Below are 26,518 nucleotides of genomic sequence, written 5' to 3' on the forward strand. Positions count from 1 at the left end.
ATAAACTGTTTTCAAGACACATATGGAGTAAATATGGATGGTAAAGAGGTGCTACCTTTACGGTCACTTTTCCGACCATCCGTTTCACAAATTATTTACAGGTCTCTCAGAAACTGGCTTCACTGTTACTCCGCGGCTGAGGGGCAGACGGGCCCAGCCACCAGTCCTAATGTGCTCATTCCCATGTGACTCATTACTGCAGACAAAGGTGTTGGCCCAAAATGCTCCGAAGCAGCTGAAAACTATCCCATTATGTAGCACCCAATCAAGGCCTTTTTCTTCTCTTTTCTTTCTTTAAGTCCTTTTCTTGACTCTCACCACATGGAAGCGTTTTGAGAACCAGTTCTGAGGGCTCCAGGAAGCTATTTCGGGACTCCCATGCCGACAACAGGCCTCACTTTGATGTCCGTAGTAAACGGCTGTTCTGGGGAAGTGCGTTCTCCAATCCTCCCACCCTCCTGCCTTCCTATCACTGCCGAACAAGGAAGCTTTCTCGGATAATAGCTTGTGCAAAACCCTACAGTTTCTACACTTGGTCCTAGTTTCCAAACTCCCTTCTTCCAAAGCAAGCTTAGCATCTGCCTGTCCTCTTTCCCAGTGAAGCGGCGCAGGGTAAGGCCCATCCCGGCAGCGCTGGTAAGAGAATATTATCAATGAAAACATGACAAACGTTTGTGATCACCTGTTGGGTGCCAGGCACTGTGCTGAGCCCTTTAGATGTATCATCGTACTGAATCGTAGAAAAGGCCTAGGTGTGGGTACTGTTATTCCCATTTCGATGATGAGAGAAATACAAGAACAATGTTCTATCTGGGTTGACAAAGCTACTCAGTGAAGAGAGAAACACAGGTTTAGAACCTGTGTCCTTTTTTTAAAACTTAAAGTATAACATACTCAGAAAAATGAAAAATCCTGAGTGTATATAGCTCAGGCAATTTTCATGAAATAAACACACCCGTGTAACCAACTCAAGCCCCACTCCCCAAAATACTAGCCACACCCTAGCAACCCCCTTCCTGCACCAGTCATTAGCCACCCACTCTGCACAGGGAACGGTTATCATGACTTCTTAGATTAGCTTTGCCTATTTTTGAACTTAAATGGAACCAATACAGTATGTGTTTTGTGTTTCACTTTTTTTACCCAATATTACAGTTGGGAGATGGATTTATGATACTGTAAGTTTTTTCATTGCTGTCTAGTGTTCCATGGTGTGAACATAGCAAAATTTATCATACTGTTAATGGGCGGGGGTTATTTATAAACTGGGGCCATCACAAATAATGCTCTGAGAACCATTTTGGTACACGCCTACCAGTGACGTGTATGCATACACTTCTGCTGGGCATACGTACACCTAGGAGTGGAACTGCTGGGTACGGTCAGCTTGAACAGAAACAGAGCGTTTCAACCTGTGCATTATGAGTTGTCAAATGCCTTGAGGGGTATTACAATCCAAACTGTGTCCCCCCCCAAAACTCATACGTTGAAGCCCCAACTTCCAATGTGACTCTCTTTGGAGATGGGGCCTTTAAGGAGGTAATTACTATTAAATGAGGTCCCGAGGAGCCCTAACTGGACAGGACAGGCATTCTTTCAAGGAGTGGAAGAGACACCAGCACTCGCTCGCTCGCTCTCCTCGCGCACACCAAGGAAAGGCTGTGTGAGGACACGCGGTGGGAAGGTGACCGTCTGCGGCCGGGAAGGAACAGAGTCCTCACCAGAAACCAAACCTGTCAGCACCTGGATCTGAGATGTCAAGCCTCCAGAACTGTGAGAAAATAAACTTCTGTTGTGTAAGCCACCCAGTCTGTGGTATTCTGTTGTGACAGCCTGAGAAGATGAATCAAGGGGAAAGGTGGAGAAGCTGGGCTCACCTCAATGAGCTTTCTTTCTCTTTGGGATCTTGGCCTTTCTCCTTCTGGTGTCTTGGCGACTCTGAGCTCACAGTTTTGTCTCTGCAGCTCGCTGACTCTGCCAAAGCTCAGGTCAGGGCTGTGGCCTCACACTGGCTTTGGTGTGGCTTTTCTGCCTCTCATCCTTGTGCCACTTCCAACATGGCAAATCCTTGAGGGGAAGACGGGCTTTGAGAGTGGCCTGAAAAAGTTTACTCTGTCATTAATGAAAATAGAAATGTAATTGGTAGTTGTTAAAACAAGGAACTTACAAATAACTTGAAAAAATAAAACTGTAGGACTAACTCAGCAATTCTGGCCACTTTCTATTACAGTATTTCGCAAACACCTCTTCAAATATAGTATCTGCTAGTTTTTGAAATATCGACCTGGCACAATTTCTTCCTCTCAGGATGTCGCAATTTGGAACCCACGCTTTCTAGATTAGATTTTTGTTAACTTAGAGAACTGAGAATTTCCTAGAAGGATAGACAACTCTCCTCAACAGGATCAGAATTGCCTGGAATGGTTTTTGAAAAAAAGATGTTTAAGAAGCACAATCATTCAGGGGCACATGAGTTAAAAAAAAACTCACATTTGGTGAATGAAAAATAGAATCATGGATGAGCCCCAAACAAAGCACTCAGAATCGGGAAGCCTGATGTCGAGGCCCATGCTGTTCCCTCATTGGTGGTGTGGCACTGGGGGAGCCGGCCACACAGTGCCTCCGTTTCCTCAGCCGGAGAAAGGGGATATTCACATTTATGAAGTGTTTCCAAATCTCCAAAGTGCAGGTGACCATTCTGCCTCGGGAGCTCCCTCAGCACCTCTGGGGTGAATACCTAGCACTGACTGTGGGCCTCCTTCACTGGGTTCTGAGCTCCGGGTGCGGGCCTGTCCGGCTCTTTCTAGCCTCAGTACAGGGCAGATACAGAAAGACCAACGATGCATGGCTGTGCCCAGCACACACGCAGCTTCTTCCCACACTGGCCCTCCCAAGTGTGTACCGAAATGCTGTGAAACACGCTGCAGGCCGATGGTATCCCTGGCAAAGCTGGTCGGTGGAGTTGTCCTGTGATGGGAAATAGCCACAATCACCCTAGAAAACCCCTCTAATGACCCATGTCCCAAGGCACCAAGTTTAAAAACTAGAAAGTAAAAACTGGCATAACCAAAGATCCAGCATTCAAACCCCTCTGCCTCTGTAATACCTACCGAGCCCCTGACATGAATGGAGACAAGTGGTGCTGGCTGAGGAAGGCCTGTTCACCTACAGTATGTCTCTCATTCATTCTGCTTTTCCTGTTAAGTCTCTAGGACTTTCACTTCTGAACTAGAGTTTTTACTGTGAAGTAAATGCAGTGATGTTGAGGTTGGGTCCTCAAGTCAATGACTAGCCTGGCTCCTGGATCATCCCTCTTTTGGAGAGTCCCAGTATTGGAGCTTGGTAAATAAAGGCTTTGAAAAAGTTCCTGGTACGTTTAACTTGGTCACACCCAGTTTCTAAACCTTATTTGAAACTGGAACTTGCTTCTTGTTGGTGTATAATATCTACTAATATTCTGGGAAACACGCTCAATGTGACATGCTGGAAATGTAGCCTTAGACCATTATTCAAAGCTTTTCTGACTTATAGACAATCTTAATACAAATAGTCTCTGTCTTCAGCGTAGAGCAATTAAGAACAAATTAGAAATAAAAGTGAGGAAGGTTGTCAGAATAAAAAGAAAATGCACAGCTAACATCCTGGCAGGAATGGAAGGGACCAAAAAAAAAAAAAATCATAAAGCACCCATGGAATTATTTTCAGATATTCAACAAATATTATTGCATGGTCTGATTGTGGAGGTTCAAAAGAGCAGCAATCAAGTCTGTAAGAAAAGGGGACATCCTTGGTAAACTTGCTTAAGATGGTAGGAATTTATTTATTATATTTCACAGTACCAGGTAGGAAAGCCGTCACTTTATCCGCTGCTCTCGGCTTCCCACAGATCTCTCCCTTCACACACTGTCCTCTCAGCCACCTCGACAAAGGCCACGCCAACCATTCAAAGAGACTCTTCCTACCCTTCAGGTGTCTTAAGAGTCTTTGTGTTTTGTTAGTCAGGAAGGTATCATGGGGAATTTAGCCCCAAATATTCTTTTAAAGGAGGAAGGTCTTTCTCATGAGTAGATTTCAAGATACCAGAACATAAATAAAAGTTTATTTATCTTTTAGGTCACATCCATTTGTGAATTGCATTCAGTCCAGGAACAGGGAGACTGCATCATGGTCCATGTGGGGGGGCATGTCTCCCATGGCCCGAGGCTCACTGATCAAGGCTGCATTGTCCATCCGCAGGGCAAGAAAGCCTCTCCATCCTCCTTTCTTGAAGGGGGACATTCAAGGGAATTATTCCCAGAAGCAGACACAGTCCTCGATCCCCTCTGCTTTCCATTGCGTTGGACTTATCGGTGGTTCTCTTTAAATAATGACCTTTTCCGTCCTTACTCATTGTATTTGGACAGTTTTAAGCGGGGAATGATGTTCATCGACTGCAGCTCCTGGAAGAGCAGTTTGCAGGCGTACGGGATGCGGAGGGAGGACACGTGGCATGACGACTTGCAGTAATGGCACCTGAAACGCAAGTCGGCACGTGTTAGAGGGATGGTCAGAAACCAAGGCCTGCGTGTGGATCCTGCTACCATCCTATCCGTTCCATTCTATTTGTCAGGGTTCAGTTCCACTATCAAATATGTACAGTCGTGCCCCCCCCTCACCCCACCCCACAAAAAACAGTGTCCATGAAGGCAAAAGAAAAAACAAAACAACTATCACTCCTGCAAGTTTAAAAGCATGCAATTTTAATCAGTTACTACCATTTTCTAGACTTTTCTTTGTAAAATGCAAAACATCTTCCTGTTTACTTGCCTTGAGTGAGGCCCAGAAATCTGAGCCATCTTGAAGTTACTCAGATTTAGATTTTTTCATTGTTGAAAACTTTTAAAATCGATTCAATCTCCATGTATTTGATAGAATCTATTATACTCTTCAATGTAAGATGCTCAACAATTACGATATGGTCTGTCGCTGAGCCACCTGAAGTGTTGATGGGGAACACAGGACTTTCATAGAGAATGTGGTGGCCAACCAAATGCTATTTATTTTTCCAGTGCTCTTCAAGCTTGGCGATTTCTACTTGTGGGAGAAGCTACTGTACTTGACGTGCTCTCCCTGTGTGCATATATTCTCATTTAATCCCTACAACAGCCCATGCTCCTAACCAACACGCCTGCTATTCCAATTAGGATCTTCTTTTCTCTTTCTTCAGGAAGAGCCAGCTACCAAACCTAGGTCTTTTTTTTTTTTTTTTTAAGGATTTTATTTATTTATTTGAGAGAGAGAGAGAGAGAGTACAAGCAGGGACAGTGGCAGGCAGAGGGAGAAGCAGGCTCCCCGCTGAGCAGGGAGCCGGATGCGGGACTCGATCCCAGGACCCTGGGATCATGACCTGAGCTGAAGGCAGACGCTTAACAACTGAGCCACCCAGGTGCCCCCAAACCTAGGTCTTAATCAACGGCTACAACTGATGAAGAGTCTCCCGGGAGAAAGCGAACTATCCTCTCAGGTTTCAAACCCAAATAGGACCCCACCCTACACCTTAAGAGTCTGGGGCAGCTGAGACTTGGGTGGAAAACCAGGTCCTCCCAGTCAAGAGCAGGGGTAAATGAGCGCAAGAGGAACAACGACCAAGGCTCCGAAGGTTCCGTGCTGACTGGGAACCGGAGGGGAAGGCTGCTGTGGAGAGCAGTGAGGCATTATGTGTAACAACGTAAATGTGCATATTATCTGATCAATCACAGAAGTGGCAAAGATGAGTGTATGAGAATGTTCACACTGTTTATAAGAGCAGAAAGCAGGAGACTGCTCAGAAATCCAGGAGGGAACTGGCTCTGTGATTATACAGCATTTATACAGAAGAATGCTGTGCAGCCATTAAACGTGATGATGTACACCCATATTTATTGAAATAAGGTGTCTGGGACACTGCGGAGTGAAAAAAGTTTTCTTAACAGCCTGGTTTCAAGAAGGTCCTCAGATGGGTTTCAGTAAAATATATGAAGCCCCCAAAGTCATACCTAACAAGGCTTTTTTTTGGTGAGTATGTATTTGCATTTTGCTATTATCAGAATCTCAAAGGGTTCATTATTTAAAAAAAAAAAAAACAACCCTGGGGGGTTGGGGGAGTATGTTACATAACTATTGGCAGAGAGGTCTCAAAAAGAGTCACTAAAATGTGAACAGTGGTCACCTCTGGGTGATGGGACAATTTATATTTCTTTTTTTTGTATAACTTTGAATACTTTATTAAGTGCAGGGATCATTTTTGAAATCACCAAAATCAGGCTTTTATGATTTTATAAAAGAAAAGCACGAAGAATTTGAGCGTGGTGGTGAATGACGCTGTAGGTGTGAACTTCCTGAGAAGGGAATGGGGAAAGAGATGAGCCAGCACAGCCGTGTGTGAGCAGCGTGGTCCCCGTGAGGGGCTGCCTGCAGGGGCTGAGGACACACGGGGAGTGCTTGGTCCCATCAACAGTCATATCCACATGGTAAAGGACTTCCTCCAAAAAGACCGTACCTAAAGACCTCTCTAATGCATTATCATTTAAGAACTATCTTTTTAATGTGCTTGGTTGACCTAATTTATTCAGGAATCATGTTCATGCTTTAATTAAATTGGAGAAATGGGGGGCACCTGGGTGGCTCAGTCATTCAGCATCTGCCTTCGGCTCAGGTCATGATCCCAGGGTCCTGGGATCGAGCCCCGCATCGGGCTCTCTGCTCAGCAGGAAGCCTGCTTCTCCCTCTCCCGCTCCCCCTGCTTGTGTTCCCTCTCTCGCTGTGTCTCTCTCTGTCAAATAAATAAATAAAATCTTAAAAAAATACATAAATTGGAGAAATGGTTTTAACGGAAGCAACTTCTTGCTGATTCTATGTTACTCTGTGACTTCAATCCAAGTTTATTTAAGATTTCCATATGTGCTGGTTCATAATCCAGAGAGCCCACTAACCTTCTCTATTATTAAACATTTCTCCATCATTTAAAATGTCCCACTGCATTATTATACATACATACATGCACACATATAAACATATATACGTATACACACATATATAAATTATAAGCTATTAAGTTACCTTACCCTATGTCTGAACAATTTCAAAAGGAAGAAACTTGACCCAACAACAATAAAATAAACTGACTTTTTAGGGCAAAGGCAGCAAAAGAAGGAGGCTGTGGCTTCACATGAGAAATGACTGTCCAGTAAGATGTCCTCTATGAGCTAATTATCTTAACAGGGATCTTCTCTTCTCTGCAGTTTTCCTTCCGGACCTCTCTTTTGTGACTTATGCCCTTCATGTCTTCGGCAGAGCAACAGTCTTGCTGTAAACATCCCCATAGCAATGCCTTACTAATGTGCAAATCACTGACAAAAGGCCAGTTTCAAGGTTCTGAACTGCTCTAATTACTCAGCCTCCATTGTGCCGTTCATTAAAGAGCGACTTCCTCCCACACACGCCCGTGCTCCCTCCCACAAGGCCCAGCACACACGCCCAGGTAATGATGGAAAACCACAGCATCATTATGCTCCTCTGCCAAAGAGCCGCACACGAGGAGGAGGCTGCTAGACTACCAGACTGGATTAGGATTTTTTTCTGTTGGCAACAAGGGTACAACAGGCCACTCAAAATCAGACACACAGTATATCCAGGTCTGTTTAATTACAGTAAAGACCCTTAAACCGTGTAACCTGATTTAGCCTTCTTTCAAAGGATTTCAAATACAATACACACGGAACACATGAGCTTCAAAATCAGGCACTGCCATCACAGGATCTCTAAATGAGACAGAAATGAAGCAGGGCAGAAGGTAAGAATTTAACAGAGTAATACTGAGATCGAATACTGCTTTCATTAGTTTCCCTGAATATTCAGCAAAACAGAGGGGAACGTTTCCAAAGTATGTGAGTGAATCTGGTCTACTGCTCTCTCTCTCTCTCTCTGGGGTGGGGAGGGGGGCGGGGGGAGCACAGGAGAAAATGCAGGGAGGATGGACAAGAGAAGGAAATCCATTTTGAAGTTTCATGATCCCTACTTACAATAAAATGACTTTTCTGTACCATCTTTTCCAAGTGAATGACTTAAAAATCCTTGTGCCAAATTTGAAGATGTAAGCACAGTGGAACTGGTCCCAGGCACCTTCCTGTTACACTTGGTGGCTGTTGTGACACAGCCAGGACAATAAAAGGCAAATTCAATATGCATTTCAAAAGGCAAACAGACATCTCAGAGTTGAAACCCCCCACCCAGGTCACCGATATAAGAAAGAGCCAGGCTTATGCTTAGAATCACATCACCCATCTCTGCAACCTTATGAAAGGAATGAGCTGCAAATGGCCACCTCTTGTGTTCGTTTTTAAATGAAATGATTTCTTCACAGACAAGTCTCATCAACTCTTCTACACTAAAACCCATAAAATAATTGGCTCAAAGGTTTTGTCATTTACCAAGCAAGGTATACACTCTATTCTAAGATGCCCACTCCCTCTGACTCTTGATTTGCCTTATTCAACCAAAGAACTGGAGGCTTAGGATGGCCGGAAGCCGGGACTCTCTCTGGAAAGAGGCTTTGAGGGGAGACTCAGTGGGGAAAGGGGGGCCCAGGTATCCCTCAAACTCTGGCAAAGATGGCTCATCTGGGCCTAATTCTATTCTCCAGGGGATGGTGCCTCCCTAGGGGAAGGGGCTCTGGGAGTGCAGGTGAAGGGTGACCAGGGAGTTCAGGTTGTTTCCTGTTCCTGCAGCACCCCATTCAGACCTGGCTAAACCTGGTCTCTGAGAGAAAATAAGTGGAGACTGGCCAGCTACAGGCCCTCCTGCCTCCAAGGTAAGTCGGGGCCCCGGGATGTGACTAACCCTAAGCAGAGGAGCTGTTCCTTGGTGGTAGAGTGGAACGCTTCCAGGGAAAAAAGGTGCTCCACCTACCCAAAAAAAACCCACAAACATGTCGCTTCACCCTTTAAGCTGGCCTTTGTGTCATGAACTCTGCACAGAAACTGTAAACTTTATGATTTCCATCATTTACCTACTGGCAATCCTGCATACACAGGGTCAGTGTCGTCTAGCCATTGTTTTTTACTAACCGTCTACCAGGTCCCAGGCTGGAGAAGCCGGGGGTAAACAAGACAGAATGTAGTTAGAATGGACTAGAAGAGAAGATCCCTGTGAACAGCCATTCATCTGTCTTGTTCACCATTGTATTCTGGAGCCTAAAACAGTGTCTGGCACTCAGCAGATTCTCACGAACTGTTTGTTGAGTGAATGACTGAGACAGACCTTGTCTCCGCCGTGATGGAATCCACAGCCCAAGTGTAAAGCGGCTTGCTACGCAGACAGAGGACAGACAAGGGGTCAGCGTGCCAGGTCCTGGTCCTGGCTCTGTCACCAACTTGGTATATGACCTGGAGCAGCACATTAGGCTCTTTGGGGTCGAGGCTAAATAAGGGCATTCAACACAATGTTGTCTAAAAAGTTTCTAGTTACTAATGATGTACTATATGTTGGCTAATTGAACATAATAAAAAAAATAAAATCAGACCTCTCTGTCAAAAAAATAAATAAATAAATTTGTATTTCTCTGATTATTATTGAGATTGAAAAAAATAAAGTCTCTAAGTTACAAAATGCTATACTTCTCATACGTAACAACGAAAAGGCTAGGAATTTTTTTACAGGTGAATAGTGATATAAAAGGTATTCGAGATAATATTAAAAAGAAGACAAAGTCCATGCTCCTTGGGTATTTAAACTCTAGAGGTGTAGAAAGCAAAACATCAGGTAGACAAACGAAACAGGTACATATACTATCCCTAATTCTAGGAATGCACGGATGGGGAAGGTTGGAGAATATGTGGGTATGCTCCAGGGTCACTTCTTGAGCTGTGATTTAAGAGGCAAGGCATGTGTCTGAGAGACATATGGTATCCACTTACCAGCCAGAATACCCCAGAAGTCCACACTGCCCACAGACATCAACCTCAAAGGCATCACTCGAAATCATTAGTCTCTCCAGTAAAAGCATACTGGCTCCATAACCGATTAAACAGTCACGTTCCATTTCTCCAAGACGCAAACCGCCGTCACGAGATCGACCTTCAGTGGGCTGCCTTTGAAACAAATCATACCAATGTGTCATTATTAGATTAGACCAACAAAGGGGCGGCATCATGTGCTGGCTAAGAGCACAGGGCTGTGGGATAGGGCTCACCTGGATTCAAATCACTTACTGGACAGGGACCTGGAGTGGGCTGCCCAGCCTGCCCCTTGGCTGCATTTGCAAAATGTAAAATTTAAGGCTCCCAAAGAGCCTTAAATGAAAGGAGATGGAATACTAGTGGTTGCTCCTATTATTAAGTGATAATAATAAATGATTAAATAATATTATCTGATAAAATAATAAATCCTTCCCCTAAAACCTAACCCAAGTAGGGTCTCACTGTTAGGCTCACCGGTGCCTTGAGAATCTCGACTTCCCTTCCCCCTTCTGCAGTTTGGAGCACACGTATGTCTATCATTTCAATAGGCACCTGCATTTGCTCAGTTTTAAGTGGTCACTGGACTGAGTCATCTACACCTCTCCCTTGGTTTAAAAAAGTAAACTCAGATGCTGGCTGCTTCATCCCCTACCCTTCCCCTGTACTGGAACGTCCAAGCCGGGATCAGGGGAAGCAGGTAGGGAATGGATATTTCTGGAGCATCCCCCAGGGATCGGCACTATATACGTTCTATATCCAAACATCAGACATTCCCCAGCATGCTGTTAAGTGGCCATTGCTGTTGCCACTTCATGTCTGAGAAAGACCGAAGCTGCGAGAAGCTAAGTGATCTGTCCAAGGCCCACAGTAAAGCTATGAGGTGGGGGTGAGTTCACATCCCTGTCTCTCTGGCTTCAAGGCCTGTGCTCCCTCTTCTGGCCCGCGGCTCCTCAACCGCAGCACCTCAACCGCAGCACGAAGCCCCTACTGAGCTGGGTAATTCTCTGGGGGATGGGGGTGGTCTTTAGCAGCATTCCTGGGCTCCACCCACCAGATGCCAGTAGCCCCCCCCCACACCCCCAGCTGTGACATCCCAAGATGTCTTAGGACATTGTCAAATGTCCCCTGGGAGGCAAAACTGCTCGTGGTTGAGAACCACTGCCCTGAACTATGCTTCTCCAACTGGAAAATGTAGTACTAAGAACACGTGAAACTTAGCAGTTGTCATTCCCTTTCCAACAATTATACCCACCCATTCATTGACACGCAGACACTGTGCTTAGAGCTGAGAATACGCTGACGACTAGGCCCGAGTGGACCTCTCGGAGCTTATTCAGATGAGCGTGCAAGTACAGGTGCCTTCTGCTCCAATAACAGAAGTTTTAGAAAATGACAGCTGTGGCTTGGGCTCGCAGATAACATAAGTATGTGTTTTCTGTGTACACATGGGAGCACGCAGGTGTATCCACCCGCGTGTATGTAAGTGTGTCTACATTCTTAGATATGAACCTTTTTTTTTTAAAGATTTTATTTATTTATTCATGAGACACAGAGAGACAGAGAGAGAGAGAAAGAGAGAGAGAGAGAGAGGCAGGCTCCCCACAGAGCAGGGAGCCCGACGTGGGACTCAATCCCAGGACCCCGGGATCATGACCTGAGCCGAAGGCAGATGCCTAACTGACTGAGCCACCCAGGCACCCCATATGAACCTTTTTGAATAAGACCGCATTTGCACACAGGTACACAGTCAGGGACCATGTTAGGCGACTACTGGCAAGACCTGGGATGGGCTCACCCCTGTGCCTCTGGAATTATTTTTAATTGGCTGCTACTGTTTCATGCTAACCAGACACACAGGATTTCTGCAGATGCCTAACACTCCAAATTTTGACATCTCAGGGAAACAAAAACTTCGCTGAGTCTGCTTATTGCTGTATCCAGGGAATGCAAGGTAGACTCGACTGCATTAGGAATTCTTTCGGTAAATGCTTTTCTCTTACCTGGTAAGAACAGCTCGTGGTCCCCGGGCCCGGGCGTGCATCTTATCCAGTACCATGTGCTTCAGTTTCTGATAGTACACCGGGCCAAAATAGATGTATGCTTCCAAGGGTTCACTGAAAGAAAGGTCAGAATTTTGGGCTAAGAAAGCAGGTTTGGGCTAACAAGAGCCAGCCTTCTCCAAGACCCCTCACTGGCAGGGCCTTCTTTATTTCAGAACAGGCTTACGAATGAGTGAGAGAGGAGGATTTTCAGTCTGCACTGAATGAAAAGGCTAGATTTGAAAAAAGAAAAACACCACGGATACATCAGAAGACACGCCGTTTACTTAAGATATACAAACTTAAACAGGTGGTGAGAACATATGTACAGGACGGTCCCTCCTTCACTGCTCCCACCCTAGTTGGGCCACCACTCTTTCTTGCCTGGACCCCTGCAGACGCTCGTGTGGCGGCTCTCCCTGCTTCTGCTCCCAACCCTCAACAGTCTGTCACAGGACAAACCAGAGCAATTCCTTCTAAAATGTAAATCACAGCCCGTTATTCTTCTGCTCGGAATTCCCAATGGTTTCCTACCACACTCAGAATCTGACATCCAAATTTTGTATCATAGCCATAAGGTCTCACAGAATCTGGTTCTAGCCCGTCTCCAACTCACTCCTGTTCCCTTTCCCCATTGCTCATTCTACTCCAGTAACACCAGCCTCTTCATTGCTCCTCAAACGTAGCAAGTCTGTCTGCCTCAGGGCCTTTGCACTTCCTGGTTCTAAAACATTCTTCCACCAGGTATTCACACGGCTGTCAAACATTTCACCTCCTCAGAGGCCTCCCTCTCCCTCATGACCTTATCGCCTCCTCAGGGGCCTCCCTCTCCCTCATGACCTTATCGCCTCCTCAGGGGCCTCCCTCTTCCTCGTTACCTTATCTGGAGGAGTCCTCCTCTCACCCCACCATCACCAAGCCCCCACACTGTCTCAATTCTTACCTGGGCTTTATTTTCTTCAGAGCACTTGCCACCACTTGATATTATCATACCCATTTAGTATTTCCCTGACTGTCGCCCGTCTTCCCCACTTCCCCAAGACTCCTTGGGGTAAGCACTGTGATTCCTCTGTCACTGCGGCTCCAGCACCAGGGACCCTGCCTGGCACAGGACTGGCACTCCGTAAATGTCTGTTAAAACAGAGCTGACTCAACGAACCCTTAGAACGACTGCAGTAAGAGCGGTGGAAGGCAGTGAGTACTCCAGTGCTCTGACAGAAGAAACCCTTCTCCTTTAGTTCGGGGCAAGAGCAGGCAGGGGCTGACGCCTCTAAAAAATTTTACCTGCCCCAGAACTTCCTCAAAAGTAAGGAGGAACCCACCATGTGCCATTTAATCCATATGCCATCCAGGGAGGAGACACTGTCCTGCCTATTTTTTTAAGAGGCAGGAATAGGCACAGCGGGGCTGAGAGGCTAATCGGAGCGGGCAAGCCGTGCACGGGTCCAGCGCCCTCCCTGCCGCGCCGGTCTGGCTCACACGCACTGCGTTCGGGCCCCGGCACGAAGCGGGAGTGGAAGGACACGGCAGACGCACACGGAAGCGCTCAGCCCCTGCTGGCCTGCCATCTCTTCTACCATGCTCAGCACCACCCGCACAGGTGTCTGTGGCCCTCGAGCCACCGAGCCGGCTTACGGAAGACACAGAGCGGAGTGCGAGGCACAACGGGCAGGACGTCGGGAGCCACGGCTCCTGCCCCAGCTCTGTCACACGGTCATGACATGATCTCTTTAACCCAGTTTTCCCAGTTGTACAACAAGGGGGTCAGGCCAACGTTCTTTCCAGCTCTGATCACCGAGGATTCCAATCCCTCTCAGTATGGCTGCTCAGGGTACAGTCTAGGAAGTCTGCCACCTAATGCCATCCCATCGTCCACTGAAGAGAGCCGTGTGCAATGTGCCCTCCTAGTTATGCTTGAGAATTTGGCAAGGGGTGAAGCTAGTGGGTGAACGTGTTGGCAAGCCCTTCGGGGAACTTTCGGCTGACAAGCTAAACTCGTGTTTCTCAAACTCTGCTACTGAGATAACTGGCAAAGACATGAAAACACTAGCTGGGGCATAGAGGAAGGTGGCGTAGACAGAACCTAAAACTATCTATGGGAAGCAGAGCATACTCCATTCAAATCTTTCAGTGAAATTATGCTCAGAAGGCCAACCAAATTCATTCACTGGTTCTGCACATTTTCTGGTCAACTTCTGTATTATTTCCGGATGAGAAGCGAAGACCGAGACCATCAGTTTCGCCACAACTGCAGTTTTTGAAGTGAACCTCAGCTACTGCAGTGAATCGCTTTTGAAATGGACCATTACTCTCTTCCTGTAGTGTGATTTTCTAGAACATCTCAGGTATGATATACCTAAGGAAATCTATGTTACCATAGTTTAGATAGATCATTTTAGAAAGCACTCAATATTTTTAACAGATACCAATTCTGATCATTTTAATCCCATCAGGATAGTCTACGTGCAGCACCAAATCAAGCCCTGGGTCCTTACACACACGTTCACGCCTAGTACTACCTCAGAAAAACAGTAGAAACACCATGTCCCAGAGTTTTATCTGGCACAAAATACAATGTGTGTCTTAACTTAAGCAACTGATTTGATCCTTTAAAACCGTGTGTGAGTCAAGTTTCAAAAGCCTGTCATTTACGAGAAGTTCAGGCATCTCTGGTTCTCCCAGGCTAACGTTCTCTCTGCCTGCGAGAACGTTCTTTCTTTCTGCAGCCGCACCTCGGGTGAACTGAGGCCTGTCCGTGGGAAGGCGTCAAACCCAGCCTTGCCTCGGCATCAGTCTTCAAACGGCCTACTCTTCTCACCCTTCCCATCCCCGCTGAAACAGCCGCCACCTCACTAACGTGTCCTGACCCATTCTTTGCCTTCGTTTCAGTGAGAGCTGTTCGTACTGATTTGTTCTCATTTCCTTTATTGAATAAATATTTATGGAGCGCCTGCTGTGTGCAGACACTGGAAATAAAACAGTCAACAAAACAGACAAGTCAGGCTCTCACGGAGGAGACAGGTAACACTATTAGTATTATTACATAGGGTATTTGATAAGGATGAATGCTACTCAGAAAAATTAGGTAGGAAATGGGCAATATGGAGTTGTAGTTTCCAAATTAAGGAGTCAGGGTAAGCCCTGCTGAGAAGTTACTTTTTGTCTCATTTTTTTTAATAAGTCTAGTAACAAATCTCATTGGTCAGCTGCACAGCTCTGGGACCCTGTCTGTTTTGTTTGCCGTTATATACTTAGTGAACGAATACACAAACGTCCGGCCTCAGGCTGTCAGAGCATGAATGATCTGACATCCATCCTCTTAACACGGAGAAAGTTCAATGGTTACGGAATTTTGCATTATATACAATTAAAGTTGTATAGGAATCCTATTTTGGTAAATTACCTTTTTTCCTTTTTTAAATGATAGCCTCATTGGTAAAACACCACTCCTTGATTTATCAGTTCTGTGAATTTGGATTTCCTTTCCCTCCCAGTTTTACTGAGATATAACTGGGCAAGTTTAAAGTGTGTGATGTGTTGATCTGACACACTTATGTATTCCAACATGATTACCGCCGTAGCATCAGCTAGTACCCCCAAAGTTAGATTTTGTTTTGTCCGATTTCTTACAAGAGAAAAGCTCATCTTAAGGTATGCCTTAAGGACTCTTTCCTCTTACTCTAATAAAATCACACGTTTTCTTTAAAATGTCTACCAGTGTACTTACCCTGTGATGCCAGATGTAACATAGTCTTTCCCCAAGTAGTTATAACCATGGCGAACGAGGTCTTCACACACATCCTTCACTTTGCTGCCTCCAAACGCAGTGCCATAGTGGAACCTGCCGTCCAACACGCCGGCCTTGCCGGCCAGCAGCTCAATCAGCTTCCCCACCTGTGGGATGGAACAACCCAAGTGAGCACCTTCTCGTGGTCCAGGAAGTCTGTTTCGTTAGCTGTGGCCTACTCCCCCCAAAGACTGAGATGACTACTATTAATAAGAGTGATAAACTAATAGCAGCAAATATTTATCGCTCTCTTAATGTGGGGCCTTGGAAAAGCTTGCCATGTGGGATCCAAGTTCATGCCCCCAAAGCCCCACGGGATAGGCACTATTATTCCCCTCACTGCACACGAGGGAACTCAGGCGCACACAGGTTAAGCAGCTTTCCCAAGTCGCAAAGCTGCTAAGTGGTGGGGCCAGGATGCCAAACAATAACCACGGGAAGGGAGGTACATGGGCGTCAATACAAGGGGTTCTTTTTGCTGAGGGGTACGTTCCTCCCTCAGAAGACTGCTCTCGAAGGGAAGCGCAGACCTCTGCACTCCCTCTGTACAGAAGAGTAACCTAGCACTGTTGGGGGCTGGGAACCTATTCGTGCAGCAAGAGGGTCAAAGGGCCCTTCCTAAAAATAAGTTTCAGGGTATCACAGCCAACGCTGCCTACAGACCCACTGCCCACTTTCTTCCTTACAAGCAGCACCTCTGAAAAACAGACTGACCGTCATTCGCGATGGGAAGCCGTGTGGGTTCATTATGATGTCCGGACAGATGCCAGAATCACAAAATGGCATGTCTTCCTGAGGGACAATCAAGCCACAAACACCTGGGGGAGAGAAACCGCACACGATGTTGAGCATGTCGGCAGAAAAGAAGACTACAAGACTCAAGTCGGGATCTGGCCCCTGCCCCCACCCCCTTCTGCATAGTCTACGAAGAGTAACAAAAGCAGCTTCCAACAATCCTGCCAGAGAAACCATTTGAAAACGGCGGTCCTTCCCGAGAGGACCGCAGCCTGTGGACTGGCCTGCTGGCATGCCTCACGACAGTGCTGTCAGGCCGCTCGCCCAACTTCTCCTGCCACAGAGACCGAAGAGCCACGCCTTAGCTGGGCCCCGGCCCCGCCACCGTCCCCGAAGCTTCTAGTCCGTGCAGTTTTGCTCCTCACCAGGTCCCCTGTGATCTGCTACCTACGGTACCCAAGTCAGAGGGCTCTGACTCCTCTACCAGTCAAACACAGAACTACCTGGATGACAGGTGTGTTTCCACTGTAGTTTGAAACAACTGTGACAAGTCTTCGTGTGTGGCTGGGGTGCTAATAGGGTGACCAGAGTGCAGCCGGCTGCCTAGCTTTGGCCAGGGCTTCCCTGGCCGAGCCTAAACTGCCCTAAGGAATTCTAATTCCTATAGCTGACAACACATTAGAAAGGTGATCTTTGATGGAAGTTGTAGAGTTGAACAAGAAAATTCAATGCCAAATTATTTTTGGAAGAAAAGACTAGAATTAGAAGAATTCTAAGAATGGAAACTGAACAAAACAAAAACCTACCAGCTCTATATACACTGCTGTCTCTTAAATTAACTATATTTCCTAACTCCCTTCATATTACTCCAATCTCCAGGGGATTTTGTTGCTTCAATTGTTTTAATTCCTCTGATTTTTCTTGGTAGGAGGGATAGGGGTATAATTTAGACTGTTAACCCCAATCTACATAATTTAAAATGGGAAAACTAATGTACAGCGGCACTCGACAAAGAAATAAGATCCTTTTATATCTACTAAGATAAAACTCTTTTTGCCTTGTATATAAAGTTATCAATCATCTGTACTGAGAAGAAACTGCTCTCCCAGAAAGTTTTCATTCCTCAGTTTGACTTCTACATAATCAAACTATTTTAAAATAAAATTTTTGTGATGTGTTATAATTGCCAAGAGCTAAAGTCTAAAGAAAAAGAAAGCCATTTGCTTATTTCAGTATTGGTTATTAATATTCTGATTTCTAGTGGCTGCCAATGATATGGTAATTAGATTTGTGGTGTTGAATTCTAGAGCACATGGGTACTTTAATTGGCTTTTTGGTTGAGATTGTACTGTTTATTATAAAGAACGTATGCTTTCCTCCATGAGGCATAGAAACAATCACTCAGTTCAGTTTATTTCAAATTCAACTACAATTCTTAGAATTTAAATCAAGCCGAGTGTGTGACCCTTTCTTTCTTCCCTCCCAAAATCCATCTTGTCCGTACTGAAATTATCTGACAAACACTTGGGATACTGCGAAATCTTCTCTGAAAGAGATCAAACTGTAAATCTAGGTGCACCGACAACAACATTGTATAGCAGTGAACAAAATGTTAAAAATGGCAATTCCTGCAGAGGCTGGTCCTGGAACATGCTCTGGACAGAATGTCACTTTGGCTGGTGAGGAGGTGGAGGGTTTGGCTAGATCCCTTAAAAACAAAACCAAAGGAAGACCTCAGCACCCTTCAGCAGTGGTTCACAGGGGAAAGCTGGCGTCCGCCCCTCAACTAGAGAGGGTGGGAGTGAGGAGCAGGAGGTACAGAAGCTGGGGGTGGGGGGGAGCAGGGAATACTTCCATGGGGGGAGGGTAAGGAGAGAGGGAATTTGCATCTTGTATTTTTAGTTTTCGTTGACACATTTAATCAGGCCAATTTAACTTTGTTATTAAAATGAAAGCAATGTTCCTTCCCCTGAAATCTGAATCTCTAATAACTTTGCTTGAAATCTGATTAAAATGTAGTACCGGTTTCCTTTTTTGGGAAGTAATTCTATCAGTCCCCTTTTTGACACTGCATTTAAAAATACAGACAAGTAACTTTGGGAATTTTTCATTCCATTATAGGAAATGCTTTGGCCACATCCGAATCAAGGGCACCTGTAAGCCAAAAATTAAATCTTAGCTAACTTAAAATTACTTTAGGCTCTGAAAACCCTTTTATATGCCAAGATGGTTCCCATAGCAGACAGCCCTGTGTTGTTTGTTTTGTGTGAAAGTGAATGATAAAAGATCCATGAAATCGACACAGAAAGCCAGAACAGCAGAAAGAACTGAGGGCTCTCCATCACTGGGGCTTCTACCCTCTGCTGACTCTCGGAACAATGGAAGCTACACATCCAACTGCAGATCTAACACAGCTGTGCATTTCATTAGATGAAGAGCACTAGTGACACAAGTAAATAATTAACTTATTCTGGTCCGCTGGCTGTGCTTATGAGACCAGTCATAGCTGACAGATTTTAATACAAGTTAACACAAAGAAGCCATAATGAGCTTAGAAGTTAAAACAAAATATTTAGACAGAATTTGATGATCTTGAATCTCAAATGAGACAGATGATTTTTAAAAAGTTTGTATTTTCCGGAATTCATTAGGGGGGAGAAGAGAGCTCTTGGTCTTCGATCCAGACTTTTCTTTTTTTAAAAAAGGTATCTCTCGGTTTCAGACATCCAGATCCTTCATCAAAGGAAGGTTTCTTATTTTCACATGAAAAATTAAAACTCTTTTCTCTAAGGAGGGAGGCATAAAATCTCTCCCAAGATTTAGAACTCTTAAAAGTTATGGTCACTTTCCCTTAATGCTGGTTTAAAAATGTAAATGGTATGCAGTCCGCTCCAGTGTGTTAAACACTCCCCTGGACCCTTGAAAAGAGGATGGACTACAAATAAACCATATCTAATGGAAGCTGTTATTGAAACAATTACCGATTCATACCTTAAATGCTTACACAGCATTTCAGATTTTAAAATAAAATTTCATCCCCTGGCTCATGCTGGTGTCTCCACCCCATTGTTTATAGCACAACCTCCTGGCAGCAAAATGCAAATACCCCAGTTGAAGGGGCCCCAGAACATGTCAAGGACTCACAGGGGCTGACCGGGAAATCAGACCACAGGCTACACTACAGACCTTTTAAGAAATGAAAATAGGTGATAAGGAGACACCAGAACACAGAACGAGCAGAATGGTTCCAGATATCCAAATAGATAATATATTATTCCATTAACATCCACAACATTTCAGATTGTAAAACGCGAAGAATTTAGGGAGTCTAAAGCCACAAGTCTGACAGCCAAGCCACGCAGGAAAGGCACATCTGGGGACCCACTGTCACAGTTCTCTCTGTGTCATGCTCTAGACACTGGAGGATCTTATGCCAATTTGTTATTTCTATTTCCGTGGCCCCGCAGAACATATAAATCATTTTAAGAATAGGTTTGCCCAGTGAAAGTTCGGTTAATGTAATGAATCATTCTTAGAAAGTATTTCTTATTATAAACAGCAAATGACTTGTTCACAAGTCATTTTTGGCTTTTTTTCCCCCTTAACTAGCTTTAGTGTAATGGACCTATCTTAATTCAAACAGAAAAAATTAAAAGGAGGTTAAAAAAAAGAAGGAAAAACGAATGCATTCTAGTACCAAGTCAAGACAGGAAAAGGAGTAGTAACTGGCAGAAGAAAATTGTAATGAAATCTTTAATTCAAGAGCTGTTTTTGATGTGACTTCAGTGTGCTGAGCACTGACCAGCGAAGGGTTTTCTATTTTCTCGATAGCCAGTCCCATCTGAATATCACACACTCTGCTTCACTTTTTAATCGTTGTAATTTTTATTTAGCAAGTCTATCCTCTCTGTATAACTGCTTTTGGATTAAGTGCATTGCTCTGAGGCTGATCTGTGCTAGGCCTCTTCCTTTTCTGAGGGAGAAGAGAGTCCTTTCCCTCAGTTACCAAGCACCCACTGTGGGACAAGGATTGCCCTGGAGGTGGGGCAGGGAGTGGCTCGGGACCCAACTCCACTTGAGAGGTGTCCTGTGCAGATTAAAATGACTGAATATTGAAAACAAAAACACTGATACAATTCAGCGTGCCCCCTTCGAATGCTCTAAATGACGCAGAGCAGAATGGGCAGTGGGTTCTGCTGAAATAATACTAATCTGGGGGCTAAGTGATCTACTTTTACCTTCTGCAGGTACTTACCTCTGAGACAAGGCTTTTTATTCTGCACAGCAGAACAGTCTCTGCACTTAAGGAAGGGTGAAATACTGCTGGCAGTTTTCTCTATCAGTCACGGTAGAAGAAAAGTGTTGGTGTTTAATGAAGGAGTGACCACTTGGCCAGGCCCGGTGTTAATGAGGTTCATGGATGGGGGGGTCCCCATCTGCAAAGGGCTCATCACCCCCCTGGACTCTCAGATCTGAGTAAGGCAGGATATCAAGCAAATCAGGTGACCTTAATTTGACTTTCTGCTGTTGAAGTGATATTGTGCTACTCTGGGTGGGGGAAAGCACCACTTTCTGGTGAGCCTTAGTCGTTTCGTCTTTGTAATGGGAATAATTAGCACCTATCTCATGAGGCAATTGTGTTAGAAGAACAGATGAGCTAATGTCTGAGAGGTACTTTAAGGTCCTTAGAGAAAGGCAGCATCTAAATACAAGGAATTGTTATTATATAAGAAACCTAATTACTCTCAGCAGGAAGCAAACTAGCAGAGGAGACCAGCCTAATGAACAGAAGCAGCAGCACCAAGTGGATGAAGAGGCTGAAAAGAAGCTCACTCGGAGCCAGGCTGTTCAGATCATCTCACATTAGTGCGACGGTGTCCGAAACTTTACAACTCACAGGGCCTGGGCTGCAGACTTCTAGGGCAAAAGAGTTGACTAAGTGATGAAAGCCTGGATGAGTGGTGGAGGTAAGCAGTGCGAATGCTTTCCAGTTTGGCTGTCTCAAGGAAGAAATGTTTTTGCTTTGAATGAACTCATCTCGATAAGCCTTTCTATATTCAGAAATGTACATCTCTAAATCAAAACATGAAGGCTAACACAGGTGGCTCCTCCTTTCTTCCCCTCCCTCCTTCCCAGTTATTGAATTAACCTTCTTTTATTTTTCACACCAGCACCTTAAATAATCCCCAGGGGGAGGGGAGGAGACAAAAACTGTTGAATCATATGAGCTTTGTTTTGCCGTTGAATCACTTCCAGATCTATCACATCTCTTGCCATATCCCAGTTGACATAATTTTAATTCGGCTCTTCCTTACATGTTAACAGATAAATAATGCATAAGAAAACTTGATTAGCTTTCTTATTAAAACATCACTCTAAATGAGAGGAGGCGCTAGAAGACAATACAGTTTTTACACGGCTTTCCCATGAGCAGTTGAATGGTTTGATGTGATAAATTTGCATAGTCTGAAGCACACAAAGGGCTGATTAATTGAAACCCTTACAATGCTTCTGGAAGCAGCTATTGTAAAACAATAACCATAGGAACTTTACAAAATACACACGGCTGAATGTGTCAAGAGCTTAATAAAATGTGTTGAGGCTACACTATTTGGAAACAGAATTGGAGATTTTTATTCTGGGCCATAAAACACTAAACACCCTAATTTCAAAGCTTTAGTTGGGTATTTACTGAAAGGTCAGAGGGTTACTAGCTAGCTACCGAAGACCAAAATTTGTTCTTAAAAAAGTAAATAAAAATCTTCTTACAATTAAGGGGTCCATGTGGACAAAATAATCCTGATTTCTCACATTAAAGAGTTCCCAGAATTTGTTTTTGGACCAAAATTCTGAAGGGTCACTTGGCATCCTACCCCTCATCCCGGGGCTCCCACTGTTAGCTCCATTGGCCCCCTTCTCCCCTCCCACTTAGAATCTTTCATTCAAGCAGGATCAAGCAAAGTAGGGAGCCAAAGACACGCACACTTTGAAGCTTCAGGCTAGCAGAGCGGATTGCAGGCGCCTCAAGTACCACATGTGCACAAGGTGCTATTAAGGTATGATTATTATTTTTCAATCAGAGCCTTTTCATTCTCTCAATTTTAGAAAGCAGAATCCAGAAAAAGGAAGTACATGAACACCTGGAAAAAGCAGTTTTTAAAAAGCTGGTTGAACGAACAAACTTTCCTCTCAGCTTTTCTGCCACACAAGAATTGGCATTTTCTGATTTCCCACAGCCTCTTTATACCAACTGTGTAAGGATTCGGTAATGTGCCGGGAAGTCAGGGCCGGTTTCCTTTCCTTCTAATAAACACTCAATCAAAATCTTAATACATTAATTCAGCAACTTGTTTTGCTGACTAACTTAATACATTGATTCAGCAACTTGTTTTGCTTTGGAATAACTTTTATTAATGCAAAATAGAAGCAAGCCACCTTCTAACAAACTGCTGTTGACAGGACAGGGTCAAAGAAGAATCTTCCAAACCATTTTATCCGTAAATACGTGATCCTTATGAACCACAGATACTCAGAGCCGGTCCACGAAAACACTGTACTTTGACAAGACTATATTTCTATTCTAAAACGAAAGTCAGCTTCGCTCTGTTTAAACTGGCTGTCTGAGGATTTACGGGGAGACTCCGAGGAGCGTAGGCCTTTATCTCAGATTTGCAGTTATTAAAAAGCTTCTGTTTGCCAGGACAAACACTCTTGCTCAAATACAGTTTTTCCTCTCCTTAGGAGTACTATTTGGTATTGCTGCCCGATTCTGTGATCTACAGGACCTTTGTTGGAGGTGCTAATCCTTTTTCACATGAGAGACTGAGAAATGTTCTTTCAGGGAAGTGATATATTGCTTTTTTTCCCCCCACATCAAAGGAGCCCACTTTTTCCTCCCTCGTTGTGAATCGCAGCAAAAGTAGGAGGAAATCTGGAAATATAATAATTTGGTTTGTCTGCACACTGAAAGGAAACTTAACTTGGCCGGCAGATAATTTCTGTTAAAAATTTTTTTAAAAAAAGCAGGAAATCTGCTCACCCTTCTCATAAATGAAATAACCATCAGAAAAAACAAGGCTCAAGATAAAAATGTTTGCCTTTGATGAGTTCCCTTCATATAGTACTTACACCAAAGCTCAAGAGGCTTAAATATCTAATTTTGACTTCAATAAGAAGTCTCGTTTAAAACACGACTCCCATCACGTTATATGTGGATGTCTTTTTCTATCTTCAACTCTGTGTACAAAGTGATGAAGAATAGGAAGATAAAACAAAGAACATTCTAGACCCACGTTCTGCTCTATTTTCCCCCATGCAGTGTCACTGTGCTATCACAGAAGTCCTTCTAAAGTACCTAGAGGTCTAGAACACTTGGAAAAGAGAACAAGACTTCAGGGTTTTAATACTTCTTCCCAGCTGAGATTAAAACACACTAAACAAAACTTTTCTTCCTTTGTAAGCAAACACAACAAATCCACAACTTCGGTGTATGGAACTATTTTGTGTTCTACCAAAGGATGAACTGCTCTAGAGATTCTTGATTAAAGGCCCAGCTCTTCTGGGGGGGAGTGGATTCAGTGGCATTTAGGGATGAGATACATAACAGGCCCCACAAAGGCCCAAAGGGAGGGCTGTACTTCATTAAAATTCTTTGAATTTCTCATTAGAAGACGACTGGAATGCCCTTATCTAAAGAGTGTCCTGCATCCCGCTCAGGCTGGAGTCGGATTTGCGTTGTGATGCCCTCTTCACGCAACAGCTCCTTCGTCCTCCACACCTGGCTCGCCGCTTCCCGCTCCTCCACTCCTGTGGCCACAGAAGGCGATGCTGCTTACAAGGCCATCATGTTTTACACAGCTCCTGCTCAAACACTTTGATTCTTCAGCGGTCCTTCTCTGATCCGTTAGCTCACTGCCTGCCTGTCGCCCAGCACGGATGTGGGCTCCCAACGACTTGGCGCTGAGGCTCCTCCTCCAGTTCCCACACCCCCACTCTGTCCTCCTCCATCCGCCGCCTGAGCTGCCACGACCCCCAGCACACAGCCCGGCCGGGTAGCCTCTGCGGCACGTTTGTTCCCCTCAGCTACTCATGACCCTGCCACCTTTGAACTGATCAGGCTTGAGCAGGACAGACACTCATGGTCTGTGAAAGTAGATTTTGAAGTCTCCTCTAACCGCTGGACAGGATACTGTAAGAAGCTGTAGGGGCAGAAATGCAATCTACACACCCCATGCGTACCAAAAGAACCCTTGCTCACCACAGCTTCGTCACAGTAAACTATTAACAAAGGACGACAATCAGGCAATCTGCAGGGCTACACTGCGTTCTGAACACCGAAGATAACAAATACAATGCTCTCAGTGCAAGAGGAAAAAAGAGATGGATACATAAAGATACATTAATCAAAATGATCTTTGTATTTTCTCATAGAGCCTGCATATATGTCCACTTGCAGGTGACGCTATGAAGGACAAAATACTATTTCCACACGATCCTGCCTTCCGAGTGCAAACTGAAGTCCAGCTAACACTGCTCTTCCTCTGGCACATGTCTGGGCCAAAAGAGAACCAAATCACTGCAGGAATCATGGTGTGACCCATATACCCTGAAGACTCCCAGCACTAGGGAACTTTGTCAGCTCATTTCATGGCAACCACGGAGAGCATGGCTGAGGCTGGGGACTGCTTCTCCATCCCCTTCACGGCCCACTTGCCAACGTCCAGCTCTTCTAGGCCTGAAGCAGTTCCTCTTCGGGCCCCGCACCCAGGAGGCTGCATTGTATGGTTCCCTGCAGATGCCACCAGCTGTGCCTGCCAGACGCGAATGTTCTGTACCAGCTCACTGTCCTCACTGTCCCTCAGGGCCCTAACTATCCCAGCTAGCCAGAGGAATCAGGAGAATGGTCAAAGCTGAGGGCTCAATTTACTTCCTTTCAATATCTGCTCAGGTTCTTGACAGAATTTTAACCAAGGCATGAAAGCCTGGCCGGAGGACTGATTAAAGAAGGGAACGGGGACCGTGTTTTACAATGAGTTGATTCTAGAAGGGAAGGGATTCCTGACAAACACAGCTTTATATTAGGAGTATGTCTTAATATGGGGGTCTCGCAGGTATTTCTGGAACAAAACATGCAGGGATTAGTATTCACTCCAGACTGGTGGCAGAGGAGAGCCATGTAAACCTGCTTATCCAAGAGTGGGAATTTTGAGAAAATGACCACCTTAAGGAGGAGCTACAGAAAAGATACAAGAAATATTAGGTTTTGGTATCCCCAAGGGGGGATTCCCAGGGAATATGCCCATCTGGGGGCAGAGTGACAATGGGATATCAGAAGAGACAAGAGTCACCTTTAACCAGATTTAACAGAATGGGAAATGTACTCAGATCAGAGACCTGGATTCGCATCCTGGCTCTGCTAGCACTGAGCTGTATCAGGCAAGCTACTCATCACCTCTCTGAACCTCAACATTCAGGTTCTATAGAATAGGAGTAACAATACCAATTAGACTGTAAAGGTTAAGGATGGAATGAAATTGCTTTTAACTTACTAATAATGCAGAAGGTAAAAAATGCTATAAATTTACATGCACATGACGTCCACATTTTACCTGCAGCCTTAACCTCTCCCTGGAGTTCCAGACTCTATGTCCATGTGCCCACTGAACATCTTCACTTGGAGTCTCCGGGGGGGTTCTCAGACCTGAGGCCCCAGTCCTCAACCCCTGCCCCTGCCTAACTCCCAACACCTCCTCCCCAGTCCTCCACTGCTTGGTAAACAGCAGCAGCACTGCTCAGGCCTCATCCTCACCTTCAGTTCCTGCCCCTCCTTCCCCAAACCTCAGCCACCAGCAAGTCCTGCTGGCTGGGCCTCCTGAGCACACGCCAGGTGCATCACTTCCCCCCACTCCTGCTGGGCTCCTCCTGAGCAGACGCTGAGTGCATCACTTCCCCCCATTCCTGCTGGGCTCCTCCTGAGCACACGC

The 26,518-nt window shown here is 45.0% G+C and overlaps 1 protein-coding gene across 2 annotated transcripts in view; it reads right to left on the reverse strand.

Annotated features, from left to right (window-relative positions):
- Positions 1–4,077: 4,077 nt before the first annotated feature.
- The window catches only part of POLR3B (RNA polymerase III subunit B), a 109,310-nt gene continuing 86,869 nt past the window's right edge, over positions 4,078–26,518 (reverse strand). For both annotated transcript variants that reach the window (XM_025881247.2, XM_073900356.1), the window contains exons 24-28: positions 16,515–16,618; positions 15,741–15,907; positions 11,975–12,088; positions 9,933–10,106; positions 4,078–4,512 (exon numbers count right to left, since the gene is read on the reverse strand). In XM_025881247.2, the coding sequence (XP_025737032.1) occupies positions 4,383–4,512; positions 9,933–10,106; positions 11,975–12,088; positions 15,741–15,907; positions 16,515–16,618 (689 nt within the window). In that variant the 3' untranslated portion in view covers positions 4,078–4,382. The remainder of the gene's footprint in view (positions 4,513–9,932; positions 10,107–11,974; positions 12,089–15,740; positions 15,908–16,514; positions 16,619–26,518) is intronic.

Source organism: Callorhinus ursinus, unplaced genomic scaffold, assembly GCF_003265705.2.
Source record: "Callorhinus ursinus isolate GAN/ISIS: 27379988/994484 unplaced genomic scaffold, GSC_fseal_2.0 scaffold14, whole genome shotgun sequence".
NCBI lineage: Eukaryota > Metazoa > Chordata > Mammalia > Carnivora > Otariidae > Callorhinus > Callorhinus ursinus.